Source organism: Capricornis sumatraensis, chromosome 15 (assembly GCF_032405125.1).
Source record: "Capricornis sumatraensis isolate serow.1 chromosome 15, serow.2, whole genome shotgun sequence".
In the NCBI taxonomy this organism is placed as follows: Eukaryota; Metazoa; Chordata; class Mammalia; order Artiodactyla; family Bovidae; genus Capricornis; species Capricornis sumatraensis.
In genome coordinates this window covers 67,320,159-67,337,850 of record NC_091083.1, presented here as the reverse complement: position 1 = coordinate 67,337,850, position 17,692 = coordinate 67,320,159, and the positions used below count along the sequence as shown (strand labels likewise).

The window sequence follows — 17,692 nt, the reverse complement described above, 5'->3', positions numbered from 1 at the left end:
TGGTGTCATGTCTGTCATTGGCCAGAAGACATTGATTAGCTATTAAACACAGGGTGTGAACCTATGGCTCAATAGCATTTGATAGCTGCTCTGTGAAAATCTGGAGCCGGCACTTCTTCTAACCACTAGAGCCAGCTGTCCTTATGCCTGTGCCTTTGTAAAACTTCCTAATATATTTTTCGTGTAACAGTGAAATAAATCTAGTTTGTAAAATTGTATCCCAGCTTTATGTCCACTTTTTCCCATTGAACCACCTTTATTCTTGGTCCTTTCTGCTGATTATGTAAGGTTTTGGTTCTAAAATGCCAAATAAAATCTTCACAAAAGAAGGAATCATTTGAGATGTTGCCTTCTAGGAATCTATAAGGCATTGTCCTCAGACTTCTTTCCCCAAAGTTATTTTTTATTCCTGAGGGCTATGCTTCTTGCTCACTTATTCTCCACTTATGGATTCAAAGACAATATTTCTCCAAATACAGTTTGACATGTAAAAAAGTAAATGGAAATTAGCATTTGTAAAAAGAACTTCAGTGCCCTCATTTTATTTTCAGTGTGTGTATCAGCTTCTGTTTAGCTCCTATTATTTATTAAACTGACTTACCTTGGAGAGACAGTTTAATTCACTGGGTTTCCCAAAGAAGCGAGCCTGGAGGGTGCAGCATGGTGTGTGAAGCCAATGGATTGAAGTGATTTTAAATCCTTCTTTCTTAAGGAACTGAACCCTAGAACTTTATATTTTACTTCTGTTGAAGGAATAAAAAGGCTATCTTCAATGCTGGTATTTTCAACAAAACCAAGTCTTTAAAAAAATTAATCTGTGCTAAAAGAAAAAAAGTGAATCTTAAATGCTTCATTCACAAATCCAGTGAAATGTTCATTATGCCTGCATGAGAGCCCAGTACTGGGTGGTCATCCGTGTGCTGTTGATGGAGTTGTCCTCATTTCATCTGAATGTGAGGCTGGCATAGACTTGGCCAGTTTCAGTGCATAGCACAGTGCCTGTTAGAGTCTTAGTACAGTGATGCCTCATGCAAACCCTGAAGACTGAGGAGCTCCAGGTTCTCGATGCTTTGCTTTTTGCTTCCTGAAGCAGCGTGCCTCTTTGCTTATGCCAGAGAAGGAGGGGCCGCCCCTTACCCCCCTGGGAACGGGCATGCCTGAGCTATTTGTGCCACCTAGATGAGGATTGCTTGGCCATACCCTAAAGGTCACAAAGCTTTTCTTGCTGAAAATCTAACTTCCCTGATTTTGGGGGCTCGTTTTAGGTTATCCTTCTCAACCAGTTGAACAGAGGCCACTTCAGCAGCTGCCTCCTCAGCTCGTGCAGCATGTGGCACCCCCAGCACAGCCGCCACCGCAGCAGCCGCAGCCACCTCCCAGCCAGCCACAGTCTCAGCAGCAGCAGCAGCAGCAGCAGCAGCAGATGATGATGATGCTCATGCTGCAGCAGGACCCCAAGCCCGCCAGGCTTCCGGTCCCCCAGAGTGCCCACCCCCCCAGGGGCCCGCTGACCCCGGACGCCCAGAGAGTGCCTGCGCAGCCGAGCGGCGGCGTGCCTGTCATGGTCAGCCTGCAAGGCCCTGCCTCGGTGCCCCCGTCACCTGACAAGCAGAGAATGCCAATGCCTGTGACTGCTCCTCTGGGAAGCACTTCAAGGAAAATGATGTACCAGGAGAACCCCCAGAACCCTGCCAGCTCACCACTGGGGGAGATGTCCTCGCTCCCAGAAGCAAGTGGCAGTGAAGGACCGTCCGTCTCAGGAGGCCCAAATAACATGCCTCCACATTTAGTGGTCTCCCAGAATCAGTTAATGATGACAGGGCCAAAACCTGGACCATCACCGCTTTCAGCAACTCAAGGTGCAACTCCCCAGCAACCTCCTGTAAATTCCCTGCCCAGCTCTCATGGCCACCACTTTCCAAATGTGGCTGCTCCCACCCAAACATCTAGGCCTAAAACACCCAACAGAGCCAGCCCCAGACCCTATTATCCCCAGACACCCAACAACCGCCCTCCTAGCACGGAACCTTCAGAAATCAGTCTATCACCGGAAAGACTCAATGCCTCCATAGCAGGACTCTTCCCCCCACAGATTAATATTCCTTTACCTCCCAGGCCAAATTTAAACAGGGGCTTTGATCAACAGGGCCTAAATCCGACAACTTTGAAGGCCATCGGGCAAGCACCTTCAAACCTTACCATGAATAATCCTTCCAATTTTGCTGCCCCACAGACTCACAAATTAGATTCTGTGGTGGTGAATTCTGGAAAGCAGTCTAATTCTGGAGCACCAAAACGGGCAAGTCCAAGCAACAGCCGCAGGTCTAGTCCTGGGTCAAGTAGGAAAACCACCCCAAGTCCTGGGAGACAGAATTCAAAAGCCCCTAAACTTACACTTGCCTCTCAAACAAATGCAACGTTGTTGCAAAATGTAGAGCTGCCAAGAAATGTATTGGTTAGTCCTACTCCTTTGGCCAATCCGCCTGTACCTGGGAGCTTCCCTAACAACAGTGGGCTGAATCCTCAGAATCCTACCATGCCTGTGGCCACGATAGGGGGTGTTCTGGAGGATAACAAGGAGAGCTTGAATATGCCACAGGACAGTGATTGCCAGAATTCCCAGGTTAGGAAGGAGCAGATAAACATTGAGCTAAAAGCAGCCCCTCCCCAAGAAGTGAAAATGGTTGTCCCTGAAGATCAGTGCAAAAAGGATGGGCAGCCTTTGGATCCTAACAAACCTCCCAGTGTCGAAGAGAACAAAAATTTGGTGTCTCCTGCTATGAGGGAAGCACCAACATCGCTAAGTCAACTTCTTGACAACTCTGGAGCTCCTAACGTGACCATTAAACCCCCCGGGCTTACAGATCTGGAAGTAACACCTCCAGGAGTGTCTGGAGAGGACCCAAAAAAAGCATCTGTCATTCCCTCCCTGCAGGATCCGTCTTCTAAAGAACCCTCCAGTTCCCTAAATTTACCTCACAGTAACGAGCCGTGTTCAACCCTTGTGCATCCAGAATTGAGTGAGGTCAGTTCTAATGTCACCCCAAGCATCCCTCAAGTAATGTCAAGACCTGTCAGCTCTTCCTCCATTTCCACTCCTTTGCCCCCAAATCAGATAACTGTTTTCGTGACTTCCAATCCCATTACAACTTCAGCGAACACATCAGCAGCTCTGCCAACTCACCTGCAGTCTGCGTTAATGTCAACAGTTGTCACAATGCCCAATGTGGGTAACAAGGTTATGGTTTCTGAGGGACAGTCAGCTGCTCAGTCAAATGCCCGGCCTCAGTTCATTACGCCTGTCTTTATCAATTCATCCTCAATAATTCAGGTTATGAAAGGATCACAGCCAAGCACAATTCCTGCAGCCCCACTGACAACCAACTCTGGCTTGATGCCTCCCTCCGTTGCAGTCGTTGGCCCTTTACACATACCTCAGAATATAAAATTTTCTTCTGCTCCTGTGCTGCCTAATGCCCCCACCAGTAGTCCTGCTCCAAACATACAGACAGGTCGACCCTTGGTCCTTAACTCAAGAGCCACCCCTGTTCAGCTTCCTTCCCCACCTTGTACAACTTCTCCAGTTGTTCCTCCTCACCCCACTGTCCAGCAAGTAAAAGAACTGAATCCAGATGAGACTAGCCCTCAGGTGAGCACCTCAGCAGATCAAAGCACTCTGCCCTCTTCACAGACAACCACAGTGGTTTCTCCCCTTTTGACCAATAGTCCAGGCTCCTCTGTCAACCGGCGAAGCCCAGTCTCATCTAGTAAGGGCAAAGGAAAAGTGGACAAAATCGGCCAGATTTTGCTGACCAAGGCATGTAAAAAAGTTACAGGCTCCCTCGAGAAAGGGGAAGAGCAGTATGGTGCCGATGGAGAGACTGAAGGCCAAGGGCTAGAGACCCCAGCTCCAGGGCTCTTGGGAACAGAGCAGTTATGCACAGAGCTGGACAGTAAAACCCCAACTCCCCCAGCACCCACTCTGCTAAAAATGACCTCTAGCCCTGTGGGCCCGGGCTCCGCCTCAGCAGGACCCAGCTTACCTAGCAGTACTCTCCCCACCAATGTACGCTCAATAGTAACCGCTCTGGTACCCTCTGAACTCATCTCCGCGGCGCCGACCACAAAAAGCAATCATGTTGGCATAGCATCTGAGCCACTTGCAGGTGGCCTAGTGGAGGAGAAGGTGGGATCTCATCCAGAGCTTCTGCCCAGCATAGGTAGGTACTTGATACCTGGCATCATCTCGTGTCAATTTTTGATGACCTATCCCACCAGAGAAAGCATGGCTCCTTTTCTACTTGGAGGAAGAAGAGTGGGCTAAATGGCTATAGTGGTAGTTCCATTTATTTGAAGTACATTGGGAAATATACTTCCTAGATTCCCATGTTGTTTACATTATTAATATGGTTCTCAACTCCTAGAATAATGATATACCTTATATTTTTATAAAATTTTTCATTTTACAAAGAGGTATTTTTACGTACGTTACCTTGTCTTCATACCAACCATGTCAGGTAACCCTCATCTCATCCTACAGGTGGGAAGCTGAGTTCAGTTGTTCAAAGTCTATATGTGAGCGTCCAATTTAACCTTGTCTCTTAACGGTGAACAGCAGCTCCTGCAGGTTCTTAGCATGGTAAAGACTTGCTTTTAGCTGTTCAGAGCAGGGTTCTCATAGGCCCTTCCTCATTGTACTCTCTCCCAGGAATCCTTCTGACTAGCTAGAGGAGAGCTTTCCAGAAAACCAGGTTTCATGATAATAGACATGGAAGGAAGTATCACAGTGCCAACCAACATTTACCAGCTGTTTGATCTTAGGCAGGTTACTTTACTCCAAACTTGAGTTTCCTCCTTTGTCATATAGGGACAGTAGTAATTGCAAAAATTCAATGAGATACTGTATGTAACATGCTTAGCACAGGGCTAGAATATAGTAATCATTCAGTAATAAGTATTCTTATTACCAGTTTCTTTTTGATGAAGTCTCTTTGAAAATTAGACCATCCCATTGATGTATTTCTAGTTCAGATTATTTCCTATGTACTGGTAAGGTGGGCTACATCATAGGAAACATAGGTGTCTTTACATTTCCCTTCCTTCTCTTGGCGTCCCCCTCACCACCACTCCATGCCACCTCCCCACCCCTACACATACACATAATGTTCCTACTCCTGTGAGGTTTAAGTGGTACAGAAGCTCTGTTTCCCCACAGTAGAATCAGTCAAAAACTGCCAAAGCTCAAAGGACCTTTGCTGTATTCTAGGCCAGCCAAGAGCGCCTATCTTGTTTATGCAGCTAAAATGCTTGGAGGGGCTGGAGGAGGGGCAGAAAGAACACAAGCTTCAGGACAGGATCATAGTTCAAGTTCTAGCTCCACTGATACCGATCGTGGTTGGATAAATCCCTTAACCTCTTAGAAGCTATGGACTTCACCTGTAAACTGAGATTGTGTCGATAATTCCTACCTCCCAGAATTGATACAAAGATTCATTGAGGGGCTTAGCATACAGGCCAGCACTCTGCCTCCTACAGAGCCCAGGAAAGGCTAATTCTCTCCACCTGTTCACTTCAATACCAGAGATGCAGGGAGGGATAAAGTCCTTTAAGGAGTTCTCTGTCCTTGGAGGAGAAAGAGTTCATAGAGCTAGGTACTATATTAATAGATTTCTGGTTCTAGTTCTGTTGGTGTAGGTGAGCCCTAAGAATTTTTCAAACCTTCTAAAACTTTTTAAAAGAATTTTTTAAAAATATATGTGACATAAACATGTTTTCCACTATTAAATGTTTCCATTCTACTTCCTTTCAGGTAACTTTGCCCTCTGGTACCAAGAGGATAATGATTTAGAAAATATTTTACCAGGGTCCTGTATAATCCTAGAGAAATACATGAGTGTTAGGGAGATGAACCAGTAGTTGGAAAGAAACCTCTCAAATTTAGATAAGATTTTTTCCATTCTTTCTCAAAGGCCTTTTGTGATTTTATCTTAAAAGTGTGAGAAACCAATACTGGAGTAAAAAATAAAAGTTATAGTTTTAAGCTGTATTATATAAGCATCCAAAATAAATTCTTAACACAAATGTGTCATTGACTAAGCAGAGAGAGAAATCTGCAAGAGTCACATTTGCGCAAGAAGAAAAAACTTATATTTATCTAGGATGTTTAAGTATCAAGGTGGGAGGACATAACCTTGAGTGACTATGGCATATCTATGCCCTCAATCTTTACTGTATGATCCAAGAAGTTTCCATTCTAGAGTACATTGTGTATTCCGTTCCACTCTTCTTCAGGGGCCCAAGTTCTCTTTGTCCTTCAAAGCCTAATCTGATGTTTCTGCCTCTAGGGTACCTTCAGATTTCTCAATTTAGAATTGATCTCCCTTGCTTTGAACTCCCATAGCACTTTGTACTTTATGAATCTGCTTCATTTTAACATCACAGTTCATTCCTGAGTGCCAGTTGTATATATATCTTTAATATTAGACTGAATTTCTGATGAGCAAGAAGAATGTAATTTGGTCTCTAAGGGTGCCTAGCACGGAGCCTTGCCCCTAGAAAGTTCTTGGTAACTGTTTGTTAGATAAGTAGATAACATCAAATTGATTTGCTTCATTAAATATGAATTGAATACCTGCTTTATGCCCATCACACTTGTCAGGTACTGTAGAAAAGTATAAGGTAAATTATATGATTCATTTCAGTTCTCAAGGAATGTAGTCTTTAGAGGATTGAGGCAGTTTTTTCAGTGCTAAGGTTGGATGGTATAATTGTCCCTCTGAAAGAGGTTTGGGTTGCCTGCCAAAGTATGCTTTGGGGTTTTTTAGAATACTGGACAGAACTTGACTCCAAGAAGCAAAAATTATGGGTGTTACTATCTTATGGCCATATCCTTCCTTGATCTTTGTACATACAAAAAGGAAAAACAGACTCTCCTCACGGTAGTCTTTGTTACTGAGTGTTAAAGTAATTAATTTTTAAGTCAGTTTTGAAATGTACTGTACTTTCAAAGTTAACTTCAAGTACTGCTTTCTAAGAGTATATGTATTTCAGCAGTTAGCTCTTGATTCGGTGCTTTCTGCTTTGTTTAGAAAAGAAAGTTAAAGACCTGTTTCTTTCTCTTTTTTTACTTCTTGCCTTAGCTCCTTCACAGAGTTTAGCCCCAAAGGAAACTCCAGCCACAGCACTGCAGGGGTCTGTTCCCAGACCAGGTAAGGCCCATCGTGGAAAAATTTCTCGAGTGGAATTGATCACGTGTGAAGGAACCACTGCTGTTCTCAATGTGCCAGGAAATGCTGAAACTATACTTGCTTTAGGGCAGACTTTGGTTGAGTGGCAGCTTGTGCAGTACTATTTGAGGTTATTTTTCCCTTGAGCAGCTTGCTCTCTGACGCATTCCTGGTGTCAGCCAGGGAACTCAAGAAGGGCATCTCAGTGCCCATTGTCTGTCTGCTACCCAGCCGTGGGTGGTTTCCATTGCACAGTTTGCCCTGTTCCATGACCCTGCCCCCGTACTTGGCAGCTGACTGACTGGCACATGGTAACTCACTAGGGTGGCAGGCATTATTGCATTAGGATAGTAATTGGATTATCATCACAGAAGTGGAGGCTTGTTCTGAAAACCTAGGCTGCAGTGAGGTAGCCACTCCTCTAGAGAGTCAGAGTCATTTCAGTCATCTCTGGATGGCATTAAGTTTCTTCCCATGACCAAGATATTGTAAACAGCACTACGGATGGTGTTTCTGGAAGGTGGAGTCCATGGTAATCTGACAGATAACTACTGTGAGATGCTGGGTCAGCTCTGAATGCTTGAGGATCTTGATGGCAATAATAGCACACTGCCTTCATAGATTAGAGTGCCAGAGCAGATAAAGAGCATAGATTTGTTACAGTTTAGTCCTGCCTGGCTCTTTGCATTGTAGGTTATTGTAGGTATGCCCCCCAAAAAGTACGACTGTTTTCCACAAGGAGGTTAGAATCTCACTGACAATACAGTTCATACACTTGACAGAATTATTTTTTTTAATGTTTAATTTTGAGTCCGAGTTAGTAAAAGTAAGGTAAGAATTGGGGATTCCCTGGTAGTCCAGTGGTTAGGACTCCACACTCTCACTGATGAGAGCCCAGTTCAGTCCCCAGTCAGGGAACTAAAATGCTACAAGCCACACAGAACAGAACAATCAAATAAATAAATGAATAAAGTAAGTTTTTTTTTTAATGTAAGGTAAAAGTTGTGATTATTTTAAAACCTGCCTCAGGGTGCCATGTCCTATATGATGGATAGGACTTTCTATTGTACATTCTTTGGGTAAAACCAGACCTCTGGAAAAAGTGGTTGAAAAAAAACAATTTTAACCACCCGGATATTTTTGCTCCCAACTACCCACATGATACCTGAGAAGGATAGGAATGGAGCAGATAGATAGTTAAACTCATTTTTGGTGAGAAAAGGAGCAACTAGAAAGGGGAAGAGAATTCCATCTCCTGACCCACCTTTTTTCTCCAAAAGATGGATCTTTTTAACTTTGAAGTGGGTAAAATGGTTATCGCTGTTTTTTCAGGTGAGGCATTGAGGACAGAGAGGTCAAAAAGTTTGCCCAAGGTCACATGGCTAACAGGCACTGAGGTCAAAATAACCAAGGCACTTTGACTTCATTGCTTTCAAGGAGTTTATTCTGTAATAAGTAGGGTAGGTTAGACATGTACACTGAGTCTGAGGTGCTGAATTCCCTGAAAGTGGGGGGATGGGGAAAGGACTCTTGGAGACCAGGTGCATCAGGGATGGTCTTTTGGAAAAGATGAGACTACCTAAAGGTGGATAATGGAGGAAGAGGATGTTTTCCTGCTGGTGCTAAGAAGCTCCTGGTAAATCCATAGCATGCTCATTTAAGCAAAACCCAGCTAGACAAATTACTGAGGGTTTCCATTTTTAGAGGGCACTGCTGAGAGGTTGAGGAAGAGAGGGACATAATGGGGTTGTAGGTGATACCTTAGAGTAAAGCAGTCTGCCCTCTAAAATTCAGTGGGGAAATCCTTTGGAGAAGAATACATCCTTAATGGATATTTAAGACATATTTGAAGATTACTGTTCAAAAAATATGTCAGGAGGGAAGAGATATTCTAAGAATGAAAACACTCTCTTTCTACATGAGAGGAAGAGGATTGTTTTACTAACCTAGTTAGCTAGATGAAATATGAAGCAGGCAGTGTGAATTTAGCTCTGTTGATCCAGACAGGATTATTTCACAGTATGGAGTAGAAGTGAAAATAGAATGAGTTAGTGTCTTATGCCTCAGACAGTCGAGTTGTGTCCACGCCAGCTCTGTCTCTATACTGCGTTAGGGTGAGGATCCTGCCACACTTGGAGACACAGCAGCCTAAACACGGCATTTAGAATTCTCACAGATACCTAGCCTCTCCCGGTGGACATATACAGGAGAAGCTCATACATCTCATTTCTGTCCTTTGTATTTTTAACAGAACTCGAGGCAAATGCTGCCATAGTCTCTGGACAAAGGTAAGATGATCATTTCTATAGACTTAGCATGAATATGACATAAGCCTCTTTGAAAGGTATCAGCTTTCTCAGCCTTTAAACCTCTCCTCACCTTGGCCTTTTCCTTCACTCTTTGTACCAGTTTTTCTTCCTGCTGAAGCAGGGAGCTGTCGTGAGTACCAGCCTCTCAGAGGTAACATTTCTTTGAATAAAACTTGGTGGCCAGTTTTCTGCCTTTTGTAGTTGTTTTGAAACTGAATCACATAACATTTTTCAGCACTCAGCATAGTGAGTAAATAGTAAGTGTTCAGTATATAGGAATTGTTGCCATCATTATCATTAATAGTATTCCTTGCAATACCTTCTAAGTGTAGCTGTTTGATCCTCAAGTGAGAGAAAGGCAGATGGGCTCTGACCACAAAGCTCATGCTTTGTCTCTTGTACTATGCTGTCCCACATAACCTAACAAGATGAAATACAACTGTAGTTTCGACCTCACTGCCCCATGGGGAGGAGTATTACTGTATTAAAAAAAAGTCATTCCTTTTTTAGTGTAGGAGTATACTAGACAGCATTTTAAATAATTTGTCATGGTCTGTATCAACTTAGATTGTAAAACAGCTTCACAGTCATTTTCTCATTTAATCATCATATCTACCCTGTGAGGTGGTAATAATAGCCAGTGTTTATTTGAATGCTATACCATGTCATATGTTGGGCTAAAAGCTCCCTAGATGTATTATCGCATTTAATTTTCACAGTATCTAGTAGGAAAGAAAATTCTGTCTTACATATAAGGAACCTAAAGTTCAGAGAGGTTAACTAAATCACCCAGAATCACAGGTTTAGTAAATGGTGAAGCTGAGATTCAAACTCAGGCCTTCTAACTCCAGAGCTCTCACACTTAATGTATTGCAGCAGATAAGATGGGAATTTATAGATCAAGAATCTGAAACATAAAGCTAAATATCATGGCCAGTAAATGCATGGGTAAGACTCGACCCCTGTTCTTCTGACTCAGATTCGTTGCTGTTCCTACAACACCACTCTGCCTGTCTAGTTTCATTTGGATTGGGCTTATGTTTGAATTCATTTGCATTTTTCAAAGTATACACCAACTGTATAGCTAGGGAAGAGATAATCAGACCAAAGATACGTTATAGGTGGTTGTTCCCCAAGTTGCCTGACCATTGACTCTATAAACACCAGGACGGTATTGCTGAGGCTTTTGTTTTACCAGGAGAAAGAGGCACCTCCATTAGGAATCTTCTTCCTTAGAGTCTTTGACCCTTTTCTGGACTCCTAGTCAGAAAGCCATCCTTACACACCATTTCTAAAAGGATATGTACATCCCCCTGACTTGCAGTGCCAGCCCAGCCTCCTATTTGACTTGCCTTGGCTTGCCGGCCAGTTGTTAAAAGTAAAGCTAGGGTAATGAACTCTGTGGCCGGATTGGCAGGCAAAGGGTCCTCAGGCAAGAGTAAGCAGTGGAGGGATATGGATAGTTGACAGGTCATGGTAAAGAAGCTTACGTTGTAGTGGAAGACACAAGACACTAAAAACATGCTGTACAGCCCGATGGGTGCTCTAGAATGCCAGACACAGACTCTGAACCCAAAAGACAGAAGGGGCAACTCCTCTTGGGGAGTGAGGTCATGGAAGACTTCTCAGAAGAGGCATCCCTTCGACTGGTTTTTGGTTTTTTTTTTGTTGCGTTCCTTTTGTTTCATTTCCATGTCTTAGAAGTAAATGTAATCAACAACTTTTTTTTTCCTAATGACTTTAACATGAATTTTTTTGAACTGTGAAAGTAGTAAGAGTTCACTAAAGATAAATTGAAATTCAGATCAGAGAATTACGAAGAAGAATGTTATCCGTTAGCCAGTATTCCTACATTTCAGCAATATTCACTGTTTATATTTTAGTTCTTCCAGTCCTCTTCACAGAGTTTGTACAGATAGAGTTAAACCTCTCAAAGGATGGTATATATTAATATATACTATAGTATTTGTATACATCTAATACGTAGTATTATGTCCATATATAAATCCTATATGTTGTATACACACATATAAATATGTCACACCCATTCATATGTGTTACATATATACTCAATATATGTTATAATGAAAATGAGATTATACTGTTTATAATGGTGATAGCTTTTTTCCCCTATTATAATGCATTATGAACAGTTTTTAGTATTAACCTACAGCATGATTCTTATAGCTCCATTTAGATGTGCCATGATTTAGTTAACTAATCTGCTATTGTTAAGCATCTCAGTCTTCTGTCTTCATCAATATGAAAAAAATGCTTTGGCATCCATGTGTGTAGTCAGAGCTCTGTAAAAAGATTTGTTTCCTTAGACACCTAGAAACAGAATTGCTGAGCCAGAGGATTACACCAGGGTGTCTCAGCCTCAGCATTACTGACTGGATCAGATAATTCTGTGTGGAGTGTGGGGGAGGGTGCTGCTTTATGCATTGCAGGATGTTTAGTGGCATCCCCCAGTCATAACAATCAGAAACATCTCCAGACATTGCCAAGTGTCCCTAAGAGGCAAAACTGCCCCGTTGAGAATGATTGGGTTGTGCAGTTCATACTCCATCATGAGTTTTTGTCCCTATACCCTCAGTAATACTGGATATTACTATTTTTTAATCTTCATGTACTAAAAGGGGGATTGGAGCAATCAATATGCCCAGCTGCTGCTGCTGCTGCTGCTAAGTCGCTTCAATCGTGTCCGACTCTGTGCAACCCCATAGACGGCAGCCCACGAGGCTCCTCTGTCCCTGGGATTCTCCAGGCAAGAATACTGGAGTGGGTTGCCATTTCCTTCTCCAGTGCATGAAAGTGAAAGTGAAGTCACTCAGTCGTGCCCAAATTTTAGCAACCCCATGGACTGCAGCCTACCAGGCTCCTCTGTCCATGAGATTTTCCAGGCAAGAGTACTGGAGTGAGTTGCCATTGCCTTCTCCGAATATACCCAGCTGCTCCTGCTGCTGCTAAGTTGCTTCAGTCGTGTCTGACTCTGTGCGACCCCATAGACGGCAGCCCACCAGACTCCTCCGTCCCTGGGATTCTCCAGGCAAGAACACTGGAGTGGGTTGCCATTTCTTTCTCCAGTGCATGAAAGTGAAAAGTGAAAGTGAAGTCGCTCAGTCGTGCCCAAATTTTAGCGACCCCATGGACTGCAGCCTACCAGGCTCCTCCGCCCATGGGATTTTTCAGGCAAGAGTACTGGAGTGGGGTGCCATTGCCTTCTCCAGAATATACCCAGCAGTGTTTTGTAAATATATTCTCCTATAAATTCTCCAATGTGACTTGTAATATCCCATTATCTATCTAACTCATAGTAAATGTCAGTGTATGTTATTCATTTCCTAGATTTTAGGTGCTGTTAACTTTTTTTTTTACTTTACAATATTGTCTTGGTTTTGCCATACATTGACATGAATCTGCCACAGGTGTACGTGTGTGCCCCATCCTGAACCCCCCTCCCATCACCCTCCCCATACCATCCCTCTGGGTCATCCCAGTGCACCAGCCCCGAGCATCCTGTATCATGCATCGAACCTGGTGCTATTAACTTTTGAAGGGAAGTATCCTTATCTTAGTAAAATGGGTGAGGAAGTTTGATGATGTTTGTTCCAAGTTCTTAATGTCTTTTACCTGTTTTTCCACAATCTCGCCAGTATTACGCTTAAATTTTATTTTATTTTTACCAATATAACAAGCTGGACTCAATTTAAAATTGTCAGTAACATTAGAGTGTAACTGTGATTATTGTCCCAGACTGGAACATTGTCTCATCAGAATAATTATATAGTTCTTAATCTCCTACCTTGTGAATGAAACTGTTAATCTTTATTTTTTGTGTGACTTGTTTTCCTCACCTCTTTGGACTTTCTGCTTCCCTCTGTTAGCAGTGAGCCCAAAGAGATAATTGAAAAGTCCAAAACTCCAAGCCGAAGAAACTCACGAACTGAAGAGCCGCCTGTGTCTTCTGAAAGTGTGGAAAACGGACATCGAAAGAGATCCTCTCGGCCTGCTTCAGCCTCCAGCTCTACTAAAGGTTAGCAGTGGGCTGTGGGTGCTGTTTCTGGGTCACATAGAAGAACAGGGTTCTTAGCACAGCTCAGTGGCCTTTGCCCTTCATCTTCGCTTGTATTCCTTACATTTTCAAGTTGCTTTGACTTCTGCTGCTTAGTGGGTCCTTCCTTTGTTTGTTAGTTCATTTAACTGTGTGTTTGCAGTGTATGTATCAGAGCAGCAAGCACGTAACAGGGCAGATTGCTCCATGATCGTCGCTTCAGACAGGTCCTCAGTATGGGTCCTTTGTCTTTCCTCTGTTTCCATGGTCAGCTTGTTTTCCTTCTCTCTACTCTTTTTAAACCTCTGGCTCCTACTTTATGTCCTCTCTTTCAGCAGAGACTTTCACCTCTTCACAGAGAACTCTTCACTACCAGGACATAAATCTACCAGTGTCCTCCTTTGCTCATGCTATAATAGAGTAACTGTCCCTCCTTCAGTCCAAAGGCCAGTGCCTTCTTGAGCCCATCTTCTCTGAGCCTCTCAGGAACCTGACACAGTCAGTTTTCTCTTCTCTGTTGATTGCTGTGTCTCCTTTACATGAACTCTGCTCTTGGCTTCTCTGACCCAGAGCTCTCAATAGTCTTCTGACTATTCCTTCTCAGATTCTGTACCCGTGCAGTAGATGTTGGCCTACTCAAACTTTAATCCTGAGTCACCTTTTCTCTTCAACTTATATTTTCTCCCCAGGTGATCTCATTCATGCCTCCCTTCTTTAGTTCAACCTTTCACAGATGACTCATACATTTGTTTTCTAGTACTGACCCTTAGAGATCTTAGACAGTTGCACATACATTCTTAACAGGACCGCAAACTCAACATGTCTGAAAACAGATGTGATTTTTCACCCCTGATGCCAGGTCGTTTGCTGTTGGTCCCCTGCTCCCATCTGTCTGTCCATTCGGCATGTCCTGCTTGACACCTGTGTCCTTCACCCTCACATATATCTCAGAAAGTCGCTGATTTTCTCTCAGATGACTCAAGTTCATCCACTTTTCCCCATCTTCACTGCTACCCTAGCTTTAAACCTTTTAATGGCTTACCATTATAATTGAGATTAAAGTCTAAAAGCGCCAGCATGAACCCCAGATCCTGTCTGGTCTGGCCCCTGTCAACCTCTCCCAGCTCATTTGACTTCCCTTAGCATCTTGGACATGCCATCCTCTCATCAGAGCCTGGGTATATGTGATGCCTATTGTGAGGAGTAGTCTCTCTTTCTTCTTTTTTTTCCTCATTAACTTCTCACTCTTTCTTCTCACTCTATCTTAACTCAGTTGTCCTTGCTATGTGGAATCATAGCACCATGTTCTTCTCCTTCGTAACACCACAGTTGTAACTTACGTCAATTTATGTGGTAAGTAGTTAATATACATATTCAATTAGGGCAGGGAATGTCTGGTTTTGCTCACCATGGTATGCTTGGTGCTTACTGTGGTGCCTAAATGCAAGAAGTATCCAATCAGTAACTATTATGTTAATAACCATCTATCAACTATATGTTAAGTACTTACTGCATGCCAGGCTCTGGGGAAGTAACAGTGAAAAAACATGGTCTTTGTCACGTCGATTGTAAGCTATCAAGAAAGATTTGGCTATGGTGCTCTTAATAGCAATGTTATGTAGTTTGTAGAGGTTGGGTTGGCCAAAAAGTTTGTTTTCCATAAGATAGCTCTAGTAGTGCTTAGTTGTTTTTAACTTCATTTAAAACAATTTTCTTGCATTGTACTGTGACAGCTATCATTATCAGTGTGCATTTTAAAAAACTTATCAAAATTGGTGATTTTTTTTGTATGGCCATTTTAGTATTGAAGATGGAAGAAAATAGGGAACATTTTCTACATACTATGCTTTTATTATTTCAAGAGAGGTAAAAGGACAACTGAAGTGCACAAAAAAGATTTGTCCAGTGTACAGAGAAGCTACTGTGACTGATCAAACGTGTAAAAAGTGGTTTGCAAAGTTTTGTGCTGGAGTTTTCTTGCTGGACGATGCTCTATGGCTGGGTAGACCCATTGAAATTGATAGCGATCGAATCGAGACATTAATTGAGAATAGTCAGTGTTATACCACGCAGGAGATAGCTGACATACTCAAAATATCCAGATAAAGCCTTGAAAATCATTTACACCAGCTTGTTTATGTTAAGCACTTTGATGTTTGGATCCCACATAAGCAAAAAAACCTTCTTAACCGTATTTCTGCCTGTGATTTTCTATTTAAATGTAATGAATGTGTTCCATTTTTAAAACAAATTGTGATGGGCAATGAAAAGTGGAAACTGTACAATAATGTGGAACAGGAGAGATCATAGGGCAAGTGACGTGAACCACCAACAACCACATCAAAGGCAGGTCTTCATCCAGAGTAAGTGATGTTGTATATGGTGGGATTGGAGGAGAGTCCTCTATTAGGAGCCCTTTTCAAAAAACCAAACAATTAATTCCAACAAGTACTACTCCCGGTTAGACCAGCTGAAAGCAGCACTTGACGAAAAGTCTCTGGAATTAGTCAACAAAAAGACATAATTTTCCATTAGGATAACACAAGACCCCATGTTTGTTTGATGACCAGGCAAAAACTGTTACAGCTTGGCTGGGAAATTCTGACTCATCCATTGTATTCACCAGACATCGCACCTTCAGATTTCTATTATTTCAGTCTTTACAAAATTCTCTTAATGGAGAAAATTTCCTTTCCCTGGAAGACTGTAGAAGGTACCTGGGAGAGTTCTTTGCTCAAAAAAATAAAAAGTTTTGGGAAGATGGGATTATGAAGTTGCCTGAAAAAAGGCGGAAGATAGTAGAACGAAACAGTGAATATGTTGGTGAAAATGAAAAATATGTTTTTTATTTTTACTTAAAAATCAAAGGAACTTTTTGGTCAACCCAGTACCTGGGATGCTTTGTTCTTCTGTCAAGTCAGTGTAGGCTTTCTGGAGAAAAAGATGTTTAAGCTGAGACTGAGAACGAAGAAACATCATCCAAGTAAAAGGTAAAGCATGTGCAAACGCCCAGAGCTGAGGGAGGGTATCATCTTCTCAGAAAATGTACTGAGCTTAAGTAGCTCGAGTTGGACAAGAGCTGGGATCTTGGCCAAGTGCCTGATAGCCGCAGGGCTGCTGCGAAACAGTCACACACCATTAGGATACCAGCCTGAAGACCAGGGCAGATTGCGATGCCCCAACACCAGACACTGACTGAGAGCTCAGCTGTTTCTGGGTCAGAAATCAAATGCCTCACAGGAGGAGGCCACAAATCTGCAGATCAAGTACAGGCAAAGCAGAGATGTAGACATCACCTTACCTCAGTCTGCCAGATAAGGGAGAGGTTGGGAGGGGCCTTCTTTCCTCTCCAGACATACCATGTGTACCACAGTCAGGGTCCTGTGGGTATCCCCACTTTGGATGCAGAAGTGGAACCAACAACTTCCTTCTCCCTCCTTGGGAATCATCTCCTAGGCAACAACTTGTTCGGAAGGAAGCATAATGTGGATGATTCCTGGAGTTCTGTGAGGAAATCTGCTTCCCCTCAATTCTGTGTATTTTCCCAAAGGATCATGGTTTTCCAGGCTGTAGAATATCTTTAAAGCAGGAAGATAAGTGTTGACCTTTAGAGATGGCATACAACCAGATTTTTGGAAATCTGGCCTGAGCCCAGAGCCTCAGGATACTAAAGATGTCATTTACAGTGCACCAGAAAGAACTAATCTGGCAGCTGGGAGGGACAGTTAAGAGATGCCCAAATTAGAGCCACTCTGTAGATAGCTGTTAGCCAAGAAAAGATGTAAAGCTGGAGCCTGTTTTAGAAGTGGATTGGGGTGTACAGGCCTGTACACTTAAACTGAACATTGTCCCAAGGTGATGGTAGTCATGTTGGAATGCCTGTCCCATCCATGCTTTGAGGCTTAGCAACTGGCTTAGAAGAGGTCATAATGACTCACAGGCTTTGCGATATTACATGGAGCAATGCTGCATAAGTATCTCCCTAGAGGATGGCAGGGTTCTGGCCAGACCCCAGGAATCACAGCCTTGTCTAGATCTCCACATCGGCTTTAAGCCCTCAGGCTATCTATCTTTAACTCTTCTAGGGTAAGTTACTTTTTAAA

At 42.9% G+C, this 17,692-nt stretch overlaps 1 protein-coding gene across 1 annotated transcript in view; it reads left to right on the top strand.

Annotated features, from left to right (window-relative positions):
- Nucleotides 1-17,692, top strand: part of NCOA6 (nuclear receptor coactivator 6) — a 55,081-nt gene that overhangs the window by 32,615 nt on the left and 4,774 nt on the right. Inside the window, exons 9-12 of the mRNA XM_068987038.1 lie at nucleotides 1,266-4,220; nucleotides 7,140-7,208; nucleotides 9,478-9,514; nucleotides 13,423-13,571. Coding sequence (XP_068843139.1) covers nucleotides 1,266-4,220; nucleotides 7,140-7,208; nucleotides 9,478-9,514; nucleotides 13,423-13,571 — 3,210 coding nt within the window. The remainder of the gene's footprint in view (nucleotides 1-1,265; nucleotides 4,221-7,139; nucleotides 7,209-9,477; nucleotides 9,515-13,422; nucleotides 13,572-17,692) is intronic.